Consider the following 23,198-nt stretch of genomic DNA (forward strand, 5'->3'; position numbering starts at 1 on the left):
AATCCTCTACATCATTTTCATTTCACAACCTATTTTATTTGACAGGTTAGCCTAAACTAGCTCACAAAAATGCCAACTTGTGTCGGCTAGCTATAGCTCGTTTTTTGCAATACTATGCAAAACCCCCACCTCCATAGAGTGGCGCGAATGGTTGTACCTTTCCTTTAATAAGCAAAATTCAAATTCAAATGAAGAATGATTGGTCCCATCAAATAAAAGGAAACAGATGCAAAAACATTTGGCATCATCACTTGATCAACCAAACACTCAAACTTCCAAGCAGTTACAATCCAACTTGCTTGCCTAGCATAGTTCCTTTCAATCTATGCCACTAGATTCCTTATGTTAGTTTTAGAATCTGGTCACCAAAACTCTAGCATTTCACTCCCCTATACTTTGCTCGTTCCAGTTAATGCAATTTACTTTTCTATCAACCAATTGTAATTCATTGATCAGTTAGCATAGGTAATTTAAAGAAATTGTAGTAAAGGACCTTGAGAATGTATACTCACAATCAACTACATCGATGGCTTGTACTTGTGGCATGCTTGATGAATGTAAAGGGCATGACCTGTCCAATTCACACCAACAATAGATAATCAACCAGACACTTCATTTTCTCCGAATTGGTTAAGGAAATAAAAACGAGAGGGAGAAAATTGAGGAGAAAATGACATGTAGGATCTATGTACCTTTTATTCTAACGTTTTCTCTAACAAGGAGATGATTTTGGAAAGAAAACTCAACTTCCAAATTCACCCATAGATGATGCTTTTCATTTTCGTCTCTTACCTCTCTCCATTTTCATTCTTATAGTTAGTTGTAGTTTAAATTTAAATTTTTAGATTATTGTACTTTTAATAATTTTATAAATAAAATTTAAAATTAAATAAAATAATTTGCAATTTTATTTTTATCCAATAAGTCTTTGTAAAAAATATTTTATTCCATGAATAATATATAATGAAAATTATATAAATAATATGTTAAAATTTTTAGTTATATTATATCTAGATATTTTTCTATAAATACTAAGGTTATCTTTGTTTAAATGAAATTAACAACTTTTTCTCTTCCTGTTTTTTCTTGATCAGTTAAGTATAAGAAAAGAAAATCACATTCCTTTACCTTTTTTTCCTTCTCATTTATTTTCTCTCTAGTTTCTCTTGATAACCAATCATTTTAAGGCTTCATTTCCTTGCTGGTAACAGTTTTTTTTTTTTAAAGTTTCATTTGATTTATAGATAAAAAATAACAAAGTTAGTCCGTTGATAAGAATTTAGCCAATAACTCATAAGGTCGTAAGATCAAACCCTACTGCTAATATAAGGATTTTATTGATGGGCGATCTATAAAGATCAAACCCTACTGCTGATATAAGAATTTTATTGGTGAGCGATCTGTAAATATCTTTATAAGTATTTTTTGAGTCTGGAAATATGTCTTGTCTTTAGTGATCTCCCAAAACTTAATTCATCTAAACTTGTGTGTGTATATGTATATAAAGAGCTTTGTTAAAATGTAAACTTTAAAATTAAAATATAATGAAATGCCATTTTTTTTCCATTCTTACCTAAGTGGGCCTTGGGGAAGTCTAAAATCTAAATAAATTAGTAGGGTTGGAATCTTCATGAGGAGGAGTGTTCACATTCAAGTATATAGATTGTCCATAGCATATAATTACTTCCCAAAAAAAGACGAGCAATGAAAAAAGGTTGACACTGTTTAAAATTGTTTTTGGTAAATGACACTGTTGATAATTTATTGATATGCAATCTGCCATTACCAACCAGCCTTTCCACGTGTAAGTCTAAATACATACTCCCTCCATTTAAAAATATAATTTTTTTAAAAAGTTGATGTTTAAAATGTAAGGTATTTTTAATCTTTTGAGATGTACTTATTACCTTTTTTTAAAAAAAAATCTTACCAATAATGATTTTATATTTATTATAGAGTGTTTAATAGGGATAAATATGAAAAGTTAGAGTTAGTTTGAAAGTAATAACTATTTTATTAAAAATGAGATTTGATTAAAAATGTCTTATATTTTTTAATAGAGTGAGTATATTATTTATTGCAATTGATGCGTTGCCTTAACCTTAATGATCAATTATTTAAAATATAAATAAAAATTTGAATATATAGATAATATTTTTATAACTTACAAATACATTATCATAAAGTAATATTTAATACATACCCATGTAATAACATAAAAATATCACATATTTCCTCCACTAAAAAATGTAAAGTATTTTTAGAGGAGTTGAATATTAAAAAATATAGGGTATTTTTAATCTTTTGAGGTGTAATTATTACTTTTTTTTTAAAGTATCCCTATTGATAAATAACTTTATATTTATTGTAGAGTATTTAATAGAGATAAATATGAAAAGATAAGATTAATTTGAAAGTAGGTAACTATTTCATTGAGGGGATCAAATTTTGTTAAAAATACTTTATATTTTTAAAAAGAGAGAGTATCAAAATAAAATATCAAATTGATAATAAATCGCATTATTAATAAGTTAGCAACGATATTTTTTCTCACAAACTTTGTGTAATGCAAAAAAAAAAAAATTGTAGTTGCATTTGCCAAAACTTATGTGAAACAAATCAGATCATATAAATTAATTGGAAAAACTTGTAGTTCTTTTATTAAAAATGTAAAACATTTTTAATTGAATCTTACTCCAATAAAGTAGTAACTTATTTTTAAATTAATCATATTTTTTTATATTTATTCCTATTTAATAAAGGGTCTCACCTTAAAAAATATATAGTGATATACTCAATGGGGCACTTTTGATAAAAAAAATAATGATTACACTTTAAAAGATTAAAAATACCTTATATTTTTAAATATCAAACTCTTCAACTTTATATTTTTAAATGAAAAAAGTATATTTAAAGTGTTGTTTTCAATTAAATCAAGATATATAAATTTTTTATATATTATTTATTATATAACTAAATCTTATTATTAATATTATTAACAAATGTGTTGGCAAGAAAAAAAAATTGTTAACAAATGTAAATTGATTTACTTTGATTTGATTGAATAAAAAATAAATATATAAATTTAAGTATTTAAGTCTCATTTAAACTAATATAGCATAACTTTTAGAGACATTTTGGAGATATTTTTTATATATTTATTTAACGTAACTATTACATATTTTAAGACTCAAACTTAAAAATTCATGACAAGTTAATTTAATTCCTTTCATTTTATAAACCAAACCCTCTTGTGTGCTTCTAAAACTAGATATTCCCTATGATTTGCCCCCAACTTGTATACTTTATTTATTATTTTTTTAAAAAAATATATATTAGAATTTCAACTGTAAAACACTTATACAGGGTAAAATTAGAAAGATGCACAATTTTCTTAAAAAGGTTAAAGTTTTAACAAACATTTTTAGAAGCATGAAATAAAATACTCCATCCCTTTTAAATTACAAAATACTTTTGAATAAAATCTTATATATTAATAAACTTCATTAAATATACTTAATAACTTTTTTTAATCAAAATAAAAATATAAATTTTTAAAAATATCCTTCATTTAATATATTAAAAAGAGAGATGAATGAAAACTAAATAGAGAGAGAAATGATAACAATGGAATAAGCTTATTTAATAAAATTTTAGTCTTCTTAAAGTATTTTATATTTTGAGATGTCAAATTTTTCTTAAAAGTATCTTATAATTTAAGATGTAGGGAGTTGTTATTAGGGAAAATGAAAGTAAAATCCCTTCAAATTATGTAAATAACAATTTGATCTCTCAAAATGTCATAATTTTACTTAAATCCCTAGGGACTTCTTTGGCAAGACATTTTATATTGAAAAGACCATTTTATCTTTATTGATAAGTTGTTATTTTTTATTTAAGTTTTGTAATTCTTTGAATAAAAGTTGTAATTCTTTAAACAAAAGTTATGAATAGGGTTGTTATTTCGAGAACTTATTTTTCAATAATAGAAATTATACTTGATAAATTGTAATTTCTTATTCAACTCTTGCAATTCATAGAATAAAATTTATTATTTTTTTAAAAAGTTATTACTGAAGCTTGTTTTTAAATAACAAAAATTACATTTGACAAGTTGTAATTTATAGTTCAACACTTGTAATTTACAGAACAAAAGTTATGACTGAGGTTTGTTATTTTCAATAAGAGTAGAATAATTTTTTTCACTTTAAAATCTTTTAACATATTTGTCTTTAGAGACTTCATTAAAATTATATAATTTTGAGAGATTAAATTATCATTTATATAATTTTAAGAATTTTTATTGTCATTTTGTCTTGTTATTATTGTCTTATATTATAGACCCCATGGAATAAATAATTGTCTAGCAAAAAAAAAAAAAAACAGTTATGCTTTTTAAATGGTTCATGTATTGACTTTTTTTTTATAAATAAATGCTCCCTATTTAATGTTTCGACTTCTAGCTTATATTTAATACTAATTCATAATTTCTCCTTTCAATTTAATGATGGATATAATTGAAATAATGCATTTATCGTAGCAGACAAAGCTGATCATTAACAAAGGACAAAGGTAAAAATCATTGCACATATTAAAAAAGGATAGCTATATGTTTAAAATTGTTAAAAATTATGCATCTTTTCAGATTTTCTTTTCTTTGCAATCAATAATTATAATAAATTGTTATCTAAAAATTCAAACGTTAATAATTAAATAAAGGGTAAAATTAAAAAAATTAATTACTCTAACTTTACCTTATATTAAAGATAAAAAAATTTGAAAGTTTATCTTATATTAATGCATAGAGGGAGTATTTATTAATGTAATTTAGGTTTTTGATAAAAATAAGTCTCTTATGACCGATGAGGGTTAGTTTTAGTGAAATGAGCTGGTTATCTCATAATGTGTTAAATTAAAGTTTGAATTTTGATTACGAGATGTGGTTGAATTTAATGTCTAACCATGTCTCGAACAAAATTGCTTTTAATGAGATAATATCTATGCACAATCATAAAACAAGTCACCTATTATTATGATTCATAGAGTCTGTTTAGTTGGAAGAGGGATTTTAATGAGCTGGATGTTAAAAAAAAAGTGAGGTTAAAATATTTTAATTAATTTTTCTTACTCTTCTTAATTTATATCTTTTATTTATTTAAATTTTATAACTTCACTTATCCATTTTTTTAAAAAATTGAATTAATTAGAATCCCTTCCAACAAAACAAGGTTAAAATACCCTTATATTCACTATTAGAATTATTAAAAATCTATCTATTTTTCTATACGTTGTATGAAATTTGAGATGAATGGTATAATTTATAACTCGACTTACTGTACAATTTACAATAATGGTATATTAACATTGATTATTTTTAAAAATAAAAAACATAGTTTTTTATTTATTAGGCACATACAATTTTATATTGAAAGCAATCTTAAAGATATAGTCCATCATTGAACGTTGACACTTTTTTATTTGCAGCGAACTTCACTAATTTTTTTTAAAATTGAATTTTCTTCAATTAGGTTAAAAGTTTGAAGGACCAAGAATAAAGTTATAACTAATCCCTATGATGAATTCAAGTTCTTAGAATATAAGAGAGTTTCAAAATCATTGTAAGGAGATATGAAATCAAAATTCCTTTTTAATGACAACTCAAAACTTTATCAATATAATCATTAACCAATAAATCTATATAACAAATATTAACCTTTGAATAACAAATTTTTTTATTATAGTTTCTTAAAATTTTAAAAATATCAAACGAAATATTTAATTAATAACATCACCGTACACAAAAAACATTAATAACATCACCGTACATAAAAAACATTAATAACATCACCATTCACCATATAATAATAATGTGAGATAATGCGATGAAACGTAACTTTAAATTTGTTGATGCAAGCGAAGCAGGCAATGACTTTATGACCAAGGTAATAATATGCTATTTTTTTTTTTGAAAAAAAAGTAACAACAACAATAAATAAATATTAAATATCTCTTTCTTTCACGGGCGAGAGCTTACCTGCTCCAATGACTAATTCCAACAGTCACGAGCCACTGTATCTCCTTCAGGCTCTACCATGTAATAAAACTTCAAAAAACTTTCACCCAAAAAAAAAAAGCTTTAAAAAATATTTCTTTTTTTTTTGCCAACACTTTAACAAATATTTCATAAACATAAGTAATACTATAATATAATAATATAGCATGACAAGATGATCATGACATGCGCCAAATTTTGCTATGTGAGTGAACTTTATAAATTTCACATGGACATTACTTATTATATATATAAATATATACACTCCTACTGGCTAAGAGAAAATACGAAATTAATTTTTTTGGCTAATTCAATATGTGCATGTGAAACATCAAAGATCTTACACATTCATGAATTGTTATGTATTTTAAAAAATTGATTACTCCCTAAAAGCAGTGTTTTTTTTATTTTATTTAAAAAATCAGGAAAATAAGAGTAGAAAGAGGAAATAAATCAAGAGCATGATTAATATTTATTAATCAGTGAATTGATAATTCATTCAATCATTTCAAAAAATCATGTCCATATTGTGTGATATGTTGTTTTAAAAGCAACTAGGTAAATTTCTTATGCAAAACATGAGATATATAATATCTAAAATTAATTTATTTAAAATTATGATTATTTTCTAATAATTAAATCTTGTTGAAATGTTTAAAATAATTGATGATGTAAAAAATTATATAGAATCATTGAAATATGTAAAAAAAATAAAAATAAACGAAATGTATGAAAGCACACAGAAGCTGCATTTCTAACTTACAAATAATTAAATAGTAGAATATATCTTTTTGCATTTCACATCATTTTTTTTAACTTACATATATTCCCTTATTAAAAATAATTTGTTCAAACAATATTAAATAGGAATATATCTCCCAGCAAAAATTTAAATATTGGTTCACTTTGTTATTTGAGATTAACTCCTTCCTCTAGATTTAATTCTCGTCGTTAGTTTATTTATTTAAGAAAATCTAGCTAATGATTAGGATAATCAATTTCATATAAATTATAATAGATTTCCTATATTTAATTGGCAAGAAAGTTTTCATATATTTTCCTAAGATTTCAAGATGAATGGGAATTACTTCTGCCTTATAAATAATGATCTTATTATTATATATTATATATTCTATACTGAAAAACATTGATGATTTTACTATTAATTTCTAATTTTTAATGAGAATTATAAAAGGCAATTAATTATACGGCTGGCATTTTCAGCTCCAAACCCAAAAACGTGGAATTTGAAAATTTCAGTTTATATCAGATATGGAAGAAACATGAAGAAAAAGACGCATCTGAATGTTGTGGCATATCTGTTAATATAATCGAAATGAAGGGCACATTGTAACATTAGATCTTTAATTCGGACATAAAAGACAACAGGTCAGCGCAACAGAAAGGTCGGCCGTCCAAGTCAGCTTTAAATAGGAAAAAAAAATTAAATTGTGAAAAAGAAAAAGCCAGCACTTTCGTTCTCATGTCTTTTTATTTTTAGCGCGAATTTACCGTATTGCCCATCAATAAAAAACTCCTTTTAAATTAAAAATCACTTTTTATTTTAATATTTTAATTGTCCCTCCCGGACGTGAAATTTTTCTTAACCAAATTGTATTTATCGGGTTTAGCAAATTATTATTCAAATATAAATTCTAGATATGTATCTAAATACTTTATTACTCATCTTCGTTTTCTCTTTGGTTTTTTCTCCCTGAGAAAATTTTTAATGCTGCGGTAACAAGTGTTTGCTTATTTTGATTTTGATTTTTTTCTGCTTTCAGTTTTTTCTCCCTTTTCCTTTTCCCTTTTCCCTTTTTTCATCACTCAATTCAAGCAGCTTTGGAAAAACCAACCGGCCAACGGATTTTTCACCTCTTGGAATTTGTAAGTTGTTTTCAATTTTCTCCTGCAAATAGTTTTTATTTTGTTTCTCATTTCTCTCCCTATTCTCTTTTTCCTCTCTGTGTTTTTATTTTTCCTCTGTGGTTTTTGATAATAGTTTCTCTAATTTTCTGGTCTGGCTGGTTTAGTTTCTGGAAGCAGTGAAAAGAAATCTAAGTACTGGTGTACTGCTGAGAAGAAGCTTGCTGAAGTTTGGAATCGTAGTTGCAGGTCATGATCTCTGCATTCTGAATTTTTCCGGAGCTTGATTTTAATGTTTTTTCCCGGAATATATGGAGTTTTGTCTTTTTTTTTTTGAAACTCTTTTTCCGGTTTATTAAATATGTACTTGCTTGTGGCTTCTACAGTTGAAGATGGAGGAGTGGGTAGCTACAAGGTTGATGTCTGGAAAAGCTTTTATTATTATTAGTTTTTATGTTTCTGAGAAGCGTTTGGTAGTATCTGATGCGTTTTGTTTGCGTGAGGAGCAGAAGATTTGAGATAGTTGGTGTAATAAATGAGTTTCTCTCAGACCAAAATTTGAACGAACAGTTGCGTGAAATTTGTTAATTTTCAATTATGTTTTCGGATTTCAGGCGAAAAAAATAATTATACCAGTAATTTTTTAAATTTTAAATTTGCAGTAATTTTTTCGTATTTTGCTTTTAATGGCGGTTTTCGTTTTTCACTTCTATTATACTGAACTGCTCTGGTGAATTTCTGGCTCGGTATTTGAAGAGCGATGGAACTGCCCGCTTTTCAGAGACAAGAACGAAGAGAAAACGAAGCTTTGATCTAACAAACTGCATTTCTGTCTGTGACCTAGTGTAATGTGTTTTTGTTGTTGTTGTTGTTTTTTTTTTTTTTTTTGCGATGTATCGCATAACTTCGTAATGGATCTTCGCTAGTTTAGTGACTCTGTTTATTTAAACTCAAAATCGTTTGCTCTTTTATATTCTTTCTTGGGCATCGTTGAGAATTGTTTCATGGGATTTTACTTTTCCCTTCTTGCATTCTAAGAACTTGTAGTTTTCAATTGCATTCTCTTCCCTTTCTTTTCCTCCTAACGTCAGTATTTTTTGGTGTTGCAGATGCTGGTTTGATTCTGCAAACTTAGAAGGGAAAAATAAATTATATCTATGGAAGCAAGAGAAGGAATCAGTTCAGGGGTTACGGTAATTGGAGCTGAAGCTCCATCAGCCTATCATGTGGCACCAAGAACTGAAGCACCAAGCCAGACTCAAGTTCCTGAAGCAGCACCAGCAGCACCAAATGTTGGCGCCTCACCGATGAGTGTGGGACTGGATGGAACAGCGGTTAAGAAGAAACGAGGTAGACCAAGGAAGTACGGACCAGACGGGGCTGTGGCTATGGCATTGTCACCTTTGCCTATTTCATCTTCAGCTCCACTTTCTAATGACTTCTCATCTGGGAAGCGGGGCAAATCAGCAGGAATGGAGTACAAGAAACATAAGAAACTGGGATTGGAGAATTTGGGTAATGTTTCATATATGCTTATAATTCTCATGTTGCATTTGCTTTTAAGTGTTTATATCAAAATAATGTGTGAAATTTAGGTTACTGAGTTAAATTTTCATTTTGATGGAAACCCAGTTTTTTTATAAAGACTCTCTGTAGTATTTTCCTGTTTCTGATAATGAGATTGCGTCTAACATTGGTCTTACATGCATTAAACTGAACCCTGTTCGTGTTTGACACATGTTGGACTGTTTGTCACTTGTTGGACGCTTATATTAGACATGATGTGACATTTCAAGTTACATATGGATAATGTAAATTCTGTTGTGTTGCCATGTTCTCATCAGCATCCATGCTTCCTAGATGCTGCGCATAAGTGATGCCTCAAAGCATCAGATATTTAAGGAATTGACTTCTGCATGAGGAGATTTGATGGGATTAATGTCCATGAGAATCAGAACTGGATAAAATCTCTGTTTTTACTTCTGACTTGAAATGGTATGAATCTAATTAATAAAAAATGATCCCTAAAAAGAGAAGAAGATATAATCAGAAAGTTTTACCAGGAAACAATAACAATACTATTAACTATGTAATATTTGGAGGCTTGTTTTCCATGTGACTAGATTAATGATTTTCTTAATATGAGAAGTCACATGCACTTGCATCATCAAAGGCACTGGGGGTTGAAAATTAGTGTTTTCTTGATTCCTGCGACATTACGTAGATGAATTTTGCTTGGTGTAGAATGTTCCTTCATGGATCTACAGTAAAAAGTATCTACTGTTCTGAACATGTCAAAACATACTGCTTGATTGGCAAAATTACAAAGTGATCAATGCACTAATCAATCTTTGTTTTAAATTCCTCAAATCTAGCCATGGGCCAAGGTATATGTTTCTTGGGAGAGAGACATGGATTCTCTTTGTAGCTATTATAAATTGCAACTCAGTTCTGTTAACGCATATTGTTGTTATTTTTGCAGGTGATTTGAATGCTTGCTCTCTTGGTACAAACTTCATGCCTCATATCATCACTGTCAATACTGGCGAGGTATGCATGTCTGGGATTGGGGTTGGGGAGGGGAAGGGGGTGAGGTTCTTTAGCTTCATTTATTACAGATTATTTTGCTTTCAAATTCATCTCCATCAATTTTTGGTTGAACTTTCTTTCAAGAGCGCATAATAATATATAAATGTGTAATACAGAATCATATTTTGACCCAATATGTGTGTGTGTGTGTGTGTGTGTATTTCAAACTTCTACTTATCCATGCCTTATGCATTCACTGGCTAAGTTCAAAGCGTTGCGTATGGGATTGCTTTCTCGATTGTTGGAGGGTGAGATTTGCCAACAAATAATACCTATAGCTTGCCTTATCTCCCTTGCCAAGGAAATATGTTAACTTCTATTTATCTATTCGTTTATTTAGAATCTCATGAAAGAGCATTCAAATTTATTTACTTTTTATTCTTTTCATAGATCTAATTTCAATATTTTCATGTTAAAACGAGCATTAATAGACAGCTTCATAGCTTTATGCTATCACACTTCTAAGCGAAGAACGGCATGTAATTCCGTCACACATGTAAAGGCACTATAAATGAAACAGTTTTTAGCTGCATAGAGCATTCAGCTCAGGTATGGGTTCTGACATATATAAAACGAGTGTGTCTGATAATTCCTGAAGTTTTATCATGCTCAAGTGTTTTTTCATGTTTAATGATGCAGAAGTTTAATTAATGGTTATCTATCATTTGCCTGTATTTGAGTTGTTCTTTTGAAGCTGCTTTATACATAGATGTAGCTATTAATTAAAAAATAAAAAAATAATTGGCACATGGGAAAAACACATTTTTTCCCCCTATAATGCTAATTCTTTCTGGCTAAGATACGATTGATCAATTTAATTTTCTTTTTTCTCTGGTTCATGCAGGATATTACAATGAAGGTGATATCTTTTTCTCAACAAGGACCCCGGGCCATATGCATCCTTTCTGCTACTGGTGTGATTTCTAATGTTACTCTACGTCAGCCTGATTCTTCTGGGGGTACTTTGACCTATGAGGTGTGGCATTAAATCTTATCATTGATGATTGATTAAAATGTCAATGCAATTCTAATTGGATGGGTGGCAATTTTCGATTTGTATAATTTTTTCTCCTTTATACACCAAAATATGTGGAAATTTCTTGACATGTTTGAAACTTCTGTTGCTTGCATTTATTGTGCGCGCACAAGTAATGTACATTATAGTGGTTCTAAATTAACTACTTAATATGAAATCTTAAAATTTATCTTTAGCGCGGCAAAATTTAGGGGATGCCAGCATAAAATTCTGCTTAATCTCTGAGAGAAGGTAAAAGTGAGATATTATTGATGAAACCCTAAATTTAAGTAAACATTGTTTTGCAAACATTCTTATTTAGTAAATAAATTATGAAGTTCTCAATGTTGAAGTCAGTGATATGGTATGAAGTGCTCATGGTGGATAAAATTTATTTGTTATAAATTTTATTGCGTTGTCAAATGTGGTTGGCATGCAATTTATGTTCTCTGCTGTACCTGGTTACACGGAATCTAAGCATCTTCAATGGTGTTTCTGCACCATTGCTTATTTTATAGGATCAGATATTTGGGTTGAGTTTATAACCTCTCTGTCTCTATGCTTGGTCGTTTTATGGGAGCTTCGCTGACTTGCATGCATGCAGCGGACTGGGCAGCCTGCCTGTCTTCGTTTTCCCTTAATAGTGAGGCAAAACTAGAGTATCTCCGATTATAATGATAGTTTGCATTAGCAGAAGATGCTATAAAAATATAAGGATGATTTATAGTGGTTATTTACAAAAAGAAAGAATCTACAACATCACTTAATTTATGAGGTTTTTGGGATCAAAATTTGTTCATTGATTGTTGAAAATAAAATACTTTGAGATTTTGAACTGAGGAACAAGTGGAAGGATGGAACTTGAGCTGATCTATCTTTTATGTTTAAGGATGGGGATGCTACTTTGTTTAAGAATATTTGAAGATGTATGTTTTGCTGTAGACATGAGCAGGATTGGCTTCTACTAACGAACCTAAAACCTGGGTTTGCAATTATGTCTTGCCAATACTTGATATAAAAGTTCACATATGACTTGTCAAGTGTACTATTTATATCACATTGGTATCTTCGCGAGATGGATGTTATAGATGACTCCAACTCTGTTCTCTCAGTTCTGAAAACATAAATTTTCTTCTAGGGCCGCTTTGAGATCCTCTCTCTTTCTGGATCGTTCATGCCAACTGACAGCCAGGGAACTCGAAGTAGGTCTGGGGGGATGAGTGTCTCGCTGGCTAGCCCCGATGGTCGTGTTGTGGGTGGTGGAGTTGCTGGCCTTCTCATTGCAGCCAGTCCTGTGCAGGTAAACATACTCTTCTCTTTCTAATGGGAAAAAGGGAGGGGTTCTAACACTTTAACCTTACGGTCTGCTGTTTTTTGAGCACGGTCCTATCATTCAAGGGCTCTGGGTGGTGAGATTATTTAAAACAGCCTTTGCATCAAAATGAAAATAATAAAATAAAGAGCTAAGGGCCTGTTTGGTTTCTGTTCTCATTTTTTGTTTTTAAAAACTCTTTTGTAATACAGTTTTTAAAATTGTTTTTAAAACAAAATAAAATGAAAATCTGTTTGGTTATGTCAAGTAAAAAAAGTTTTAAAATTTAAAAAAATGGACTGATAGTGATGGTTATAGGTATATAATGGTTGTGATTAATAATAGAAATTGATTAAGGTAACAATAATTTTCAATAATCACAGGTATTGTATTTTAAAAAAAAGAAAAATAAAACAAAAACAACTTAAAGTTGTTTCTATTTTTTTGTTTTTAAAAATAAAAAATGAAAATAGTTTTGGAAACAATTAAACGAAAAACATTTATCCAAACAAAATTTTTAAATTTTTTTTGTTTTTAAAAACAAAAAACAGTTTTTAAAAACAGAAAACAAGCAGACCCTAAATGACCTATCTCGAGTAGATAGACCCTCATAACAAGACTTCTTCTGCAGGCTTGAGATCGGTCCAGCTTGGCTTGTGTGTACCGTAAATAATTTTTATAAACGTGAAAAAACAAAATATTCCGGATGCTCAATATGCCCACTAGTAGTTGGCAATCTAGCGTACCTTAACAAATGGCAAAAATGGCTGTTGTAGATATCGTTTTCCTTGAAATTGAATCATAGTTTTTTTTTTTTTTTTGGTGTCAAGATGATCAAACTTAACCTTTTGCTCATATCAGGTGGTGGTGGGAAGTTTTCTCCCAAACAGTCAGCAAGACCCGAAACCAAAGAAGACCAAATCTGATTATGCACCACCACCGGCTACCGTTACCCCACCAACAGTTGCAGTTTCGTCTGCACCACCCTCTACTAATGCTGAGAAAGAAGATGGCTTGGGCGGTGGACATGTCCTGCAAAATTCTGGAAACATGAATTCGAACATGACTTCTCCCTCGACATTCCGACGAGAAAACTGGGTGAACATGCACTCTATGCCGGACTTGAGACAGTCAGCTACCGACATTAACATCTCTCTGCCTGATAGTTAAGATGATAAAAAAGGCTTCGCTGACAACAAAAGATTATTCTTGATTGTGCTGTTTAGTTTTATGTTTCTAGTGTTGTGTTATCTCATCTCATCTAGATTGCTTTCAGAATCAGACCTATGCTTTCTATTATCACCACAGGAGGTAGTAGTTGACAGGTTAGTGACTTGCAGGTTGCAGCTAGGTTTTATTGTTTTTCTCTTCAGGTAGAGTATCTCTGATTTCCCGGCTGATTAGGTAGAAGCTGCAGTATGCAGTAATCGAGTAAGCTATTTCGGATGTAATGACAGCTTGTATGCCTATTTATGACCTGATTTGTTGGTGTAACTCTTAATTTCTCAATTTTAGCCATGCTTTTGACGTTTATGCAAGAATTTCCGAATCTGGGAAATAATTGCATTATAAATGGTAGGAGAAACACAATATATATAGTTCAAGAGTGTACACGCAAGCGAACTTTATAGTGTTTACGTGCATGGCGTGCCAAGCGTCCTATCATATTCTCCGATAGTTCTCATTGCTAGCCATGCAAAATGAGAGATCTCACGTCTGAAAAGGGTGGTTGGTAGTTTCTCATAGCTAGTTGGGTTCACTCGGATAGGTCAATTTGAATAAATTTAAAAATATTTAGTCAGGTTTAGTAAAATAATTATTTACTGTTTGGGTTTATTCAGGAAGGCTCTAAAGGCTCAACAAAATTCAGGTCTAGTCAAATTGGGTTTGTACTTGACCTGAATATTGGAATGATTTTTTTGTTGTAAAAAGTATAATATATTAAATATTAATGGGTTTTTTTAATTTTATATACATTTTATATCAGGAGATCATATATTTAAAGATAAAATATATATTTAATCTTTTAATTTTTTAATTTTACGTCGTTTTATTTTAATTTTTAATTTTATAAAATATTTTTTTAGTTTTTTAATTTTAATACTGTTATTTTTATTATAATAAATTTTTATATTGAATTTTTAAATATTAAAATTTTTTAAATTTTAACATATTAAATTTATTTTTTTAAATAACAATAAATGACACAAAAAGTAATCATTTAAATTGAATATATTAGAATTAAAGGATTAAAAAATACTTTATAAAATTGAAGAATCAAATTAAAACTTTATATGAAGTTAAAGGGTTAAAAGTCTACTTTAGTCTATATTTGAATGTATTATTATAGATAATTTTTTTTAAAAATTGACACATTGTTATATTTTTATTCTATTAAATATTTCAAAAAATATTTAAAATATATTTTAATATTGATTTTTAAATTTTAAGACCCACAATTTTTTTGAAATTGAGTTTTCTTTATTTTTTAAGTATTTAAAAAAAATGTTTTGCATGTTTTGCAATATAAAAATAACTAATTTTAAATTTAAAAAAAAATTAATTTTTTTAAAATTTAAAAATTTGTCAATACGGGATTTAGATTAGCCTGAACAAATCCAAAACTTAAAACCCAAAAAGATTAGGATTGGGTTTATCTATTCGGCTTTTTTTGTAAGTTTGAGCTTATTGGCATTAGATAATTGGCATAGTTTTTCTCCAAATAGTTAACACAGGAGATCCTTTTCTTTACCAAGAATCAGGATCTTATTTTTTGTTTGTTGCGGGATGTTTTACTTTTGGAAAAAATGAGATTTTTTTAAGACCAAGAAGATTATTTTTTATTTTATTTTATTTTTGTTCTTAAGGTAAAGAATTAATACTTAAGTTTGAATTAAATTTATATATATGATTTGCCCTCCAATACCCTGAGAGGAATGCAGATTAGTCTCCCACTGCTAGGAGAGGATGCTTAGATTGATAATTAACTTGAATAAAAAGCTTTTCAATGTTGAAATTGGCCGTTACTGATTAATTGGGTTCATACTCAAATTGCGTAACTGATTGCAACCAAATTCATAAACTTAAATATAATTCCATATCAATTTAGAGGAATAGAAGAAGCTGAACGCAAAAGCATACCCGAATTTATAGTCAAACATATCATAAGATTTCATATGTTGATGGATCAATTTACTATAATTTTTCAAATTGTAAATGTTGGAAACTTCCTTATGGTTCTCCAGAAAAAGGGCAAAGAACTAGTTTCTCGTTATGCCCAATTAAGGGACCACAACCCCTATTTGCAAACTAAATTTGTAATATTTATAGTTTGGCCTTTTAAAAAATTATAAATATCATTCTAGTCTTTACACATTAGTTTCATAATAATTATATCCCTTAAGCCTTAAAACTTATTCAAACAGATCAATTTATTTAGGCTTATAATGATGGCCACACATTTATAAATTTACATGTGTGGCCCCCATATGTTAAATTTTATTCCAACAATCTCCCATTAGGCCACATATGTAAATCTCCACAAAAATGTGTTCAGTCTTATGAGCACCCAATAAGCCATTCTATTTTGGCAAAAAAAAAAAAAAGGGCCAGTATATATAAGGTATAAACAATCTAGTCTATTGACTACATTAACATAGGATTAAAGTGGTTTTTGTCATAATTCAACATCACTAGACCGCAATAAATTAATGACATAGATCAATCATGATTGTGTAGCTTGGAAATTACATGCAAAGTGATTTACACGCCTATTCCAATTGGTCCTCTTTACTTTTGTGAGATCATTACTTTAGCATAATGTGATAGTGACCATAATAACTAAATACTGAATATCTTCAGTTCTGATTAGAAATTACCCTAGTACTTACATACATCTTGCATTAAACACAATACAAACTCCCACTAAAATGAAGTATTTTTATGCTTGATAACACCCATCTAAGCACTATGCTCATGAAAGATCATGGTAATCTTTAAGTATATAATCATGGAGTTTGTCCTTGTGTGTTTAATGGATCTTTGTCCACTCTTCACCTTCCTTGCGCTACTAGTAACTTAATGTCTATGTACTTAGATGAATTCCTGTTGTTATGGAATATGGCAACGCTACCTTGTTGTCACAATATAACTCTGGTGGTCCTTTTATTTTTCCCAATAGGCAGATGCCTCATAATATGTTATAAATAGCATTGTAAATGGCATTCATCATAGTTATAATCAATGATTAAAAAGCTAAAATGGACCAGATGATCGGACCGGTTTGAATTTTGGCTTGGTCAACATGTAAAAATTACTTTGGGGGTTAAGCTAGTTTGGGCCGTTTTGGACCGGCGGTCAGACTGGAATCAAGTTGGGAACAAGATCCGATTTTCAAAAACCGAATTGTTCAAAAAATTCTTTTTTAATTTTTTTATCAATTTTTTTAAAATGAAATTTTTTTAATCATTTAATATTATGTTATATCATGTGGCTTGTTAAGTCATGATAAATTTAGAATATTTAATTTTATTTTAAGTTAAATAATAATTTTGTATTTTTTTTCTTATATTTAAATTATTTTATATATATATATAAATTTTTTAATTTAATTATTAGTTTGACCATTGGCCGTAACGAATTTGGGGGCCAGCAAGGGTTCCCCCCAAATTTTTTTGAAAGTAACAATAATTTTGTTTATAAAAAAGGTAAAAATTATTGTTAACTTTTTACATTTGGATAAAATTTCAGTTATGGCCCCCCACATTTAGATGAAATTTCAATTATGGCCTCCTCATGTGATGAATTTTGGATTCATCCCTGACCATTGGTCCAATCTAGTTAAACTATGCGAATTGTGAATTGTTGACATTTCTAGTTCAACATCCGTGATTATAAAAACATTGGTTAGAATTATAATACTTTAAAATCTCTAATTAATGTGATCTACAATATGTGAGTATGTGCTATCCTTCATTCTTTTCAATTAGTATATAAATTGTATGGCTATTTTTTAATCCAAATATCTACTTAGCATACCAGGAATGTACACAAGTACAAACACATACAAGCCAAAATATAAATTAGACTTTCAATGGCTAATGCATAGGAAATCTCTTGCATTTCCTTAATTTTGAGGTGGTAATTACAAAAGCATTGTTTGAAAGCTAAGCTTGATGCACTATGAAATAGAAGTATAACTTATTTGCAATATTTCATGCCAAACCTTTAGGCATTTTATTTGGCATACCCCTATCATAAGTGGCAAGCAACATATTATCACATGATCAGGAATGCAAACATACTCCCATTGAACTTATGTTACACACAATTTCAACATTTATCTCAAAACCAAATGAGATAGTTATTTTAAGAAAATTGTGATACCTTTATCAAGAATCCTACTCGAGTCCATTTCCTTTTCTCCGTCATCTTCCCAAAAGAGCACAATGCAGTAATCTATTAATTGCATTTCTAACTTTTTTAGCGGACTCATATACTGAACATTAGTTATTGAGATTGTTGAATTTGTTCCAAAGAGACATATGTAATGTTCTAAATGGGGTTATATTGTTTCTCCCCTCAAATTCAATATCCTCAAAATAACCATACATTTTCCCATCTCAAATATATACTTTATCATGGGATTTTAATTTGTATCCCTCATACTGTTTGAGACTTGTGTTGTTGAGTAATCATACTTCTCAAAGTACCTCCATTTACATGAAGAACTTGTAACTATAAGAGAAGTAGGCTATTCAATCCTTGATGCAAGGCAAAGATCTATAAAGGTTAAACAATGGCCACACATTTTTAATATTTACATGTGTGGCTTCATATGTTAAATTTTATTCTTTTTTTTTCTTTCGCACCTAGTATCCTGGGTTATCCTAGGTTTATTGCTCGTCCCAGACTAATCCAAACCCCCATTGGTTGGAGCTTAAAGTGGAAGACGGGTACCGATGGAACGACCTCTTGGAGGTTATGTTAATTATCGTGTTGTCACCCTCAAAGATTCAAATACTCATCTCTAAGAGTGCTAGTCATAGTCCCTTACCAACTCGACTGAGCACCCATTGGTTGTTAAATTTTATTCTAACATTCAATTGATAGAATATGTAATCAAAATATAAAAATTGTATAAAATGTCTCTCAAACAAGGTAATAAACATTGGATTGGATATTGAATCGGCAAAGGTATTAGTTCAAAGATTAATGATTTAATTAGGGTTGAACCATAATCCAACTAGCAGTCATTAATTTATTATCTTTTTAAAGTTAAAGTACATGTTTAGTCATTTAACTTTACATAGTGTTTCATTTGAGTCCCTTAAATTTATAAAGTATTTTTTAAGTTTTTTTAACCTTAACACCATTATCTTCATTAATAAAAAATTCCTACATTAAACTTTTAAATATTGAAAAAAAATCTCAAATGTTAATATATTAATTTTAATTTTTTTAAATAACAATAATTGACTCAAAAAAAATCATTTCAAACTAACGGTATTAGAGTTAGAGGATAAAAATAATTTATAAAATTAAAGGATTAAACTAAAACCTTATATAAAATTAGAAGACTAAATGTACACTTTAGTCCATTTTTAATCATATATTATTTATTTCGGAAAAAAATACAAACTATAATATTAAAAAATAAATTTCAAATAATATCAAGATTAAGGTGAAAAAATAACAAAAAAATCAAGGTGAAGTTTAATAAAAAAATTTAGATCTTAAAAGTCATCCAATTAATTAATTTAAAGATTTTCTTGATCTTGATTAATTTAAAGATTTTGACGTTGATGTATTGTAAAATTTCACCTCTTAGCTTTATGTTACTTAGATCCGCTTGTTTTGATTAGTGTCAAAAATAATGATCGGGTTTAGTGGACTGCTCATTTAAGTCTATTTTTATAAGAATTTAGACTTGAAAAAATAGTATTATTTTTAAAAAAAATAGATATTTGAAGCCTAGATCTAATAGGCTTGAAAAATGGAGCTTGGCCTTGAGTAGGCCCTTTTTGGTTTTACTCTTAAAAAAGCATTTACAATTTTTAAGTTAAATTTAAACTTTAACATATATATGTTTATACTTCAAAATTAGAATTTGTATTATTTATTTTTAATTTTTAAACATTGTAATTGATATTTAAAAAATGTAAAATATAATAATTTGAATTTTATTTTTTAAAATTTCAAAAAATATTTAAAACAAAAAAATCCAAAAAAATAATATAAAAGGCTTTTGAGCTCAACCTTGATATAAAATCACCTAATTAAACCACTTACTTGAATGTTTTAATCAACACTGCCATGGTAATTAGGGCATGGACTATATAGATCTACCATGGAAAGTAGAAATTCTTTTATTCAAAAGGATTTCAACTTTTACAATTTAAAACCTAAAATATTTAAGTTTAAATAAATCTAAATTAGACTTACAAATTATACTGAAGTGAGAGACACTAATTATGCTTGAAAATATTTACATAAAAGGGCAAAAATGCCATTTTCCCCATTCCGAGCCATTTGCTACAGCATGAGGATAGTATGCCGTGGTTTGATACTCTTTGTGCCTTGTGTAGCAGCACATTGCACAAAATTAGATAGCAACATGTTGTTATGTGACAAATTTGAGCCTAAATTTTTAGTGGGCCCTAAATCTTTATTCGATGTTTAATTGAGTGATTAAGTGCTTATAAAAATTAAAGCTTATTCTATAAACTAGTTAATGGCATTGATTTTATTATCAAATTATATCATATCACAAAATTGGACATCTAAACACAAATTAACCACATTTAAATACATTTTCACAAATAAAGTGTCCAAAACTTGTTCTAAGTCCCAAAAACTCACACAATCATTTAGACCATACTCAAAGATCTAAGACAATTTGTACAATATATCGCAACACACAAATACAGTGCATATCTCATTTTCATTCCTTAACCTCATTTTCATCAAAAATCAAGAGGGAGGTAATCATCATTCAAATCATTAAAATAATAATTTACAACCTTCAAAATAACTCCTAACATACTTGTACCAATATTTTAGCTCTGATTACACATGATTAACTCATACAACATGACTTAAGGTGCAAAATATTAGCAATCAACCATAAATGCATGCGATGGTGCAATTGATAAAAAAATAATGTCTGGGAAAATGATATGAAAATATGTAAATTGCAATGCATTGAGCCGCTTAAATAATCTCGCTTTAGGTCCTGAAACTTTTTCACACGGCCTTAATTTTGTACGTGATCTTGAGTTCTAGAATTGAACGCAAAACATACGACGGTTAAATTCATTTTATACACAATAGATGATTTGCAAGTTTCATTTCTTTATACTTCCCTTTAGCATAATATGTTAGTTTAGTCTGATATTCCTTGTTTTATGTAAAATTTGGGAAGATAGAGCAGAAAATTTAATTGTAAGAGCAAATTGGTAATTTTAAAATTTTGAACATAATTATAAATGAAAAATTTAGTATTTTGGAGTTTTTAAGAGAATATTTTTAATGATGTTAAGAATTGGATAAAAGCGTATGTGTAACACATGAAAAGTCTTTGTAATTTTAATAAAACAAAAGTTAGGTCGCTGTATTTTACTTTTAAAACCCAATAATTATATAAAAAATTGGGTTATAGTGCAAATTTAGTTATAAATTATTTTTCAAGGAGCATCGGTAACCTCTATTGTTAGGTGATGCAAAATATAACACCCCAGACTTTAATAATAAATTAATTATAGGCAATTTCAACACATAGAAAGGGAAATTTGAGGCATAAAAAATTATTAAGTATTTATTGAAAATTAGAATTTTTTTTGAAAATAAATAAAACAATTTAGAAAGGAATTTTACCAACAGAAAATAAATTATAAGAAAGAAGGTGAATAATTTATATATATATATATATATATATATCATGTATTATATGTATGTGAAATATAAAACTAAATAGCTAAATAAATATATATGTAATACGAAAAAAATGAAATTAATCAAACCTAACCCACCCACACACTACACAATTCATATTTCCTGCAGCACACCAGAGAAAGAATGAAAGAAAGTGCCCAAATCTGTGAAATATTTTAGAGTTTAGGTTCAATCATATATTTTAAGGGTGATGTAAGGCTTTTTAATGCAAGGTAAGTATTCTAAATTTTTATTTCTATTTATCTATCTTCTTAATTTTTAGATTATTGAGGATGAAAAATTTAGGATGTAATCTGTTGAGGCATATTTCTTTTTTTTGGTCTTTTAGTTTATAGTTGTTAGTTTGGTAATATATTTGTATCTGTTTTGAGGTTTAGAATGTTTAATATCTAGATATAAATTGTATATATGATTTGAGAATTCTTAGAGTAAGGTTTGAGGTTTAAAGTAAAGATTTGAAAGGAATAGAGACTTTAAATTAATGTTGTGAACCTATAAAAGATTTATTAGTTATAAATATAGAAAAACCAGTTCATGAAAAGGAATACAAATTTAAAAGAGCATTTTGGATTTTCCAAGATAACTTTAAGGTTTTAGAGTAGCTTTGGAGTAATTTTTTAGCAGTTTTAAGTTGTGTGTATATATATATAATATTATTGTATATGTGTGACTTATGTATACTTTTACTAAGAGCTCTTACTATTTAAATTCTTGCTAAGTAATTACTTTTAAGCTTATGGAGACTAGATAACTCAAGGTTTTTCCATGTGTATACCAACTATATTTACTGTGGTGATTTATAAAAGTATGTTCTAGTATAATCTTGTCTAATTAAGTATGATACATCTATACAAACTTTATGATAAATAGTAAATGATGTGATTGTGAAATATTAGAATCTAATGAGTTACTTTAATTCTATCAAGCATGTTTGTGATTTGCCATAAGTATCTGAGGTACTATATTTCCTTTAAAACTTTTTTGAATGCATTGTGATGGTTGCAGAAATATGTTGATGATGTGGATGTGGATGTTTACATAAGCACGCACAATTGTGATCCCTCCACTTCACGTGTAATGGTTGGCCTTTGTTTTTTAGTGCCCCATTCCCTAATACTTACTTGGTCAAGTTTGTAAAGGAAGAACATGGGATAGTAACAACTCCTGATTGTGTTTTTTAAGGAGGAGAGTTATAGTCTGGAGCTTGGACTTTGTACCTTTGATTGGGCATATCTTGAGCTTTAGAGATACTTTAATTAGTCTAGCTTGTGGGTTAGATTATGGATAAGCTTATGGTTTTAGTTAGCGATATAAGGTTGGACAGAGCAGTAAGGAGGTTACCTATTTTTCATATGATCATATATTACATATAACTATTATGAATGATGTCTTGTGAATTTTTATGCTCATAA

The 23,198-nt window shown here is 28.6% G+C and overlaps 2 protein-coding genes across 3 annotated transcripts in view; both read left to right on the forward strand.

The window, feature by feature from the left end:
* The window catches only part of LOC129289888 (LOB domain-containing protein 19-like), a 32,131-nt gene extending 23,695 nt beyond the window's left edge, over window positions 1-8,436 (forward strand). The window contains exons 4-6 of the mRNA XM_054926645.1: window positions 7,837-7,939; window positions 8,086-8,147; window positions 8,305-8,436. Coding sequence (XP_054782620.1) covers window positions 7,837-7,939; window positions 8,086-8,147; window positions 8,305-8,436 — 297 coding nt within the window. The remainder of the gene's footprint in view (window positions 1-7,836; window positions 7,940-8,085; window positions 8,148-8,304) is intronic.
* On the forward strand, window positions 7,752-14,328 carry LOC129291338 (AT-hook motif nuclear-localized protein 7). Of its 2 annotated transcripts, XM_054928630.1 has the most exons (7): window positions 7,752-7,939; window positions 8,086-8,167; window positions 9,028-9,433; window positions 10,401-10,468; window positions 11,352-11,483; window positions 12,661-12,822; window positions 13,696-14,328. In XM_054928630.1, exons 3-7 carry the CDS (start codon window positions 9,076-9,078, stop codon window positions 14,002-14,004), a joined length of 1,029 nt encoding a protein of 342 aa, XP_054784605.1. In that variant the 5' UTR covers window positions 7,752-7,939; window positions 8,086-8,167; window positions 9,028-9,075; the 3' UTR covers window positions 14,005-14,328. The 2 variants fall into 2 exon arrangements, with proteins under 2 accessions (XP_054784605.1, XP_054784607.1); XM_054928632.1 differs by lacking the exons at window positions 7,752-7,939; window positions 8,086-8,167 and adding an exon at window positions 8,669-8,763.
* The last annotated feature ends 8,870 nt before the right edge of the window (window positions 14,329-23,198 follow it).

The sequence above is a fragment of the Prosopis cineraria genome, unplaced genomic scaffold (assembly GCF_029017545.1).
Source record: "Prosopis cineraria cultivar Desert tree isolate PC_DT_omini unplaced genomic scaffold, ASM2901754v1 PC13, whole genome shotgun sequence".
In the NCBI taxonomy this organism is placed as follows: domain Eukaryota; kingdom Viridiplantae; phylum Streptophyta; class Magnoliopsida; order Fabales; family Fabaceae; genus Prosopis; species Prosopis cineraria.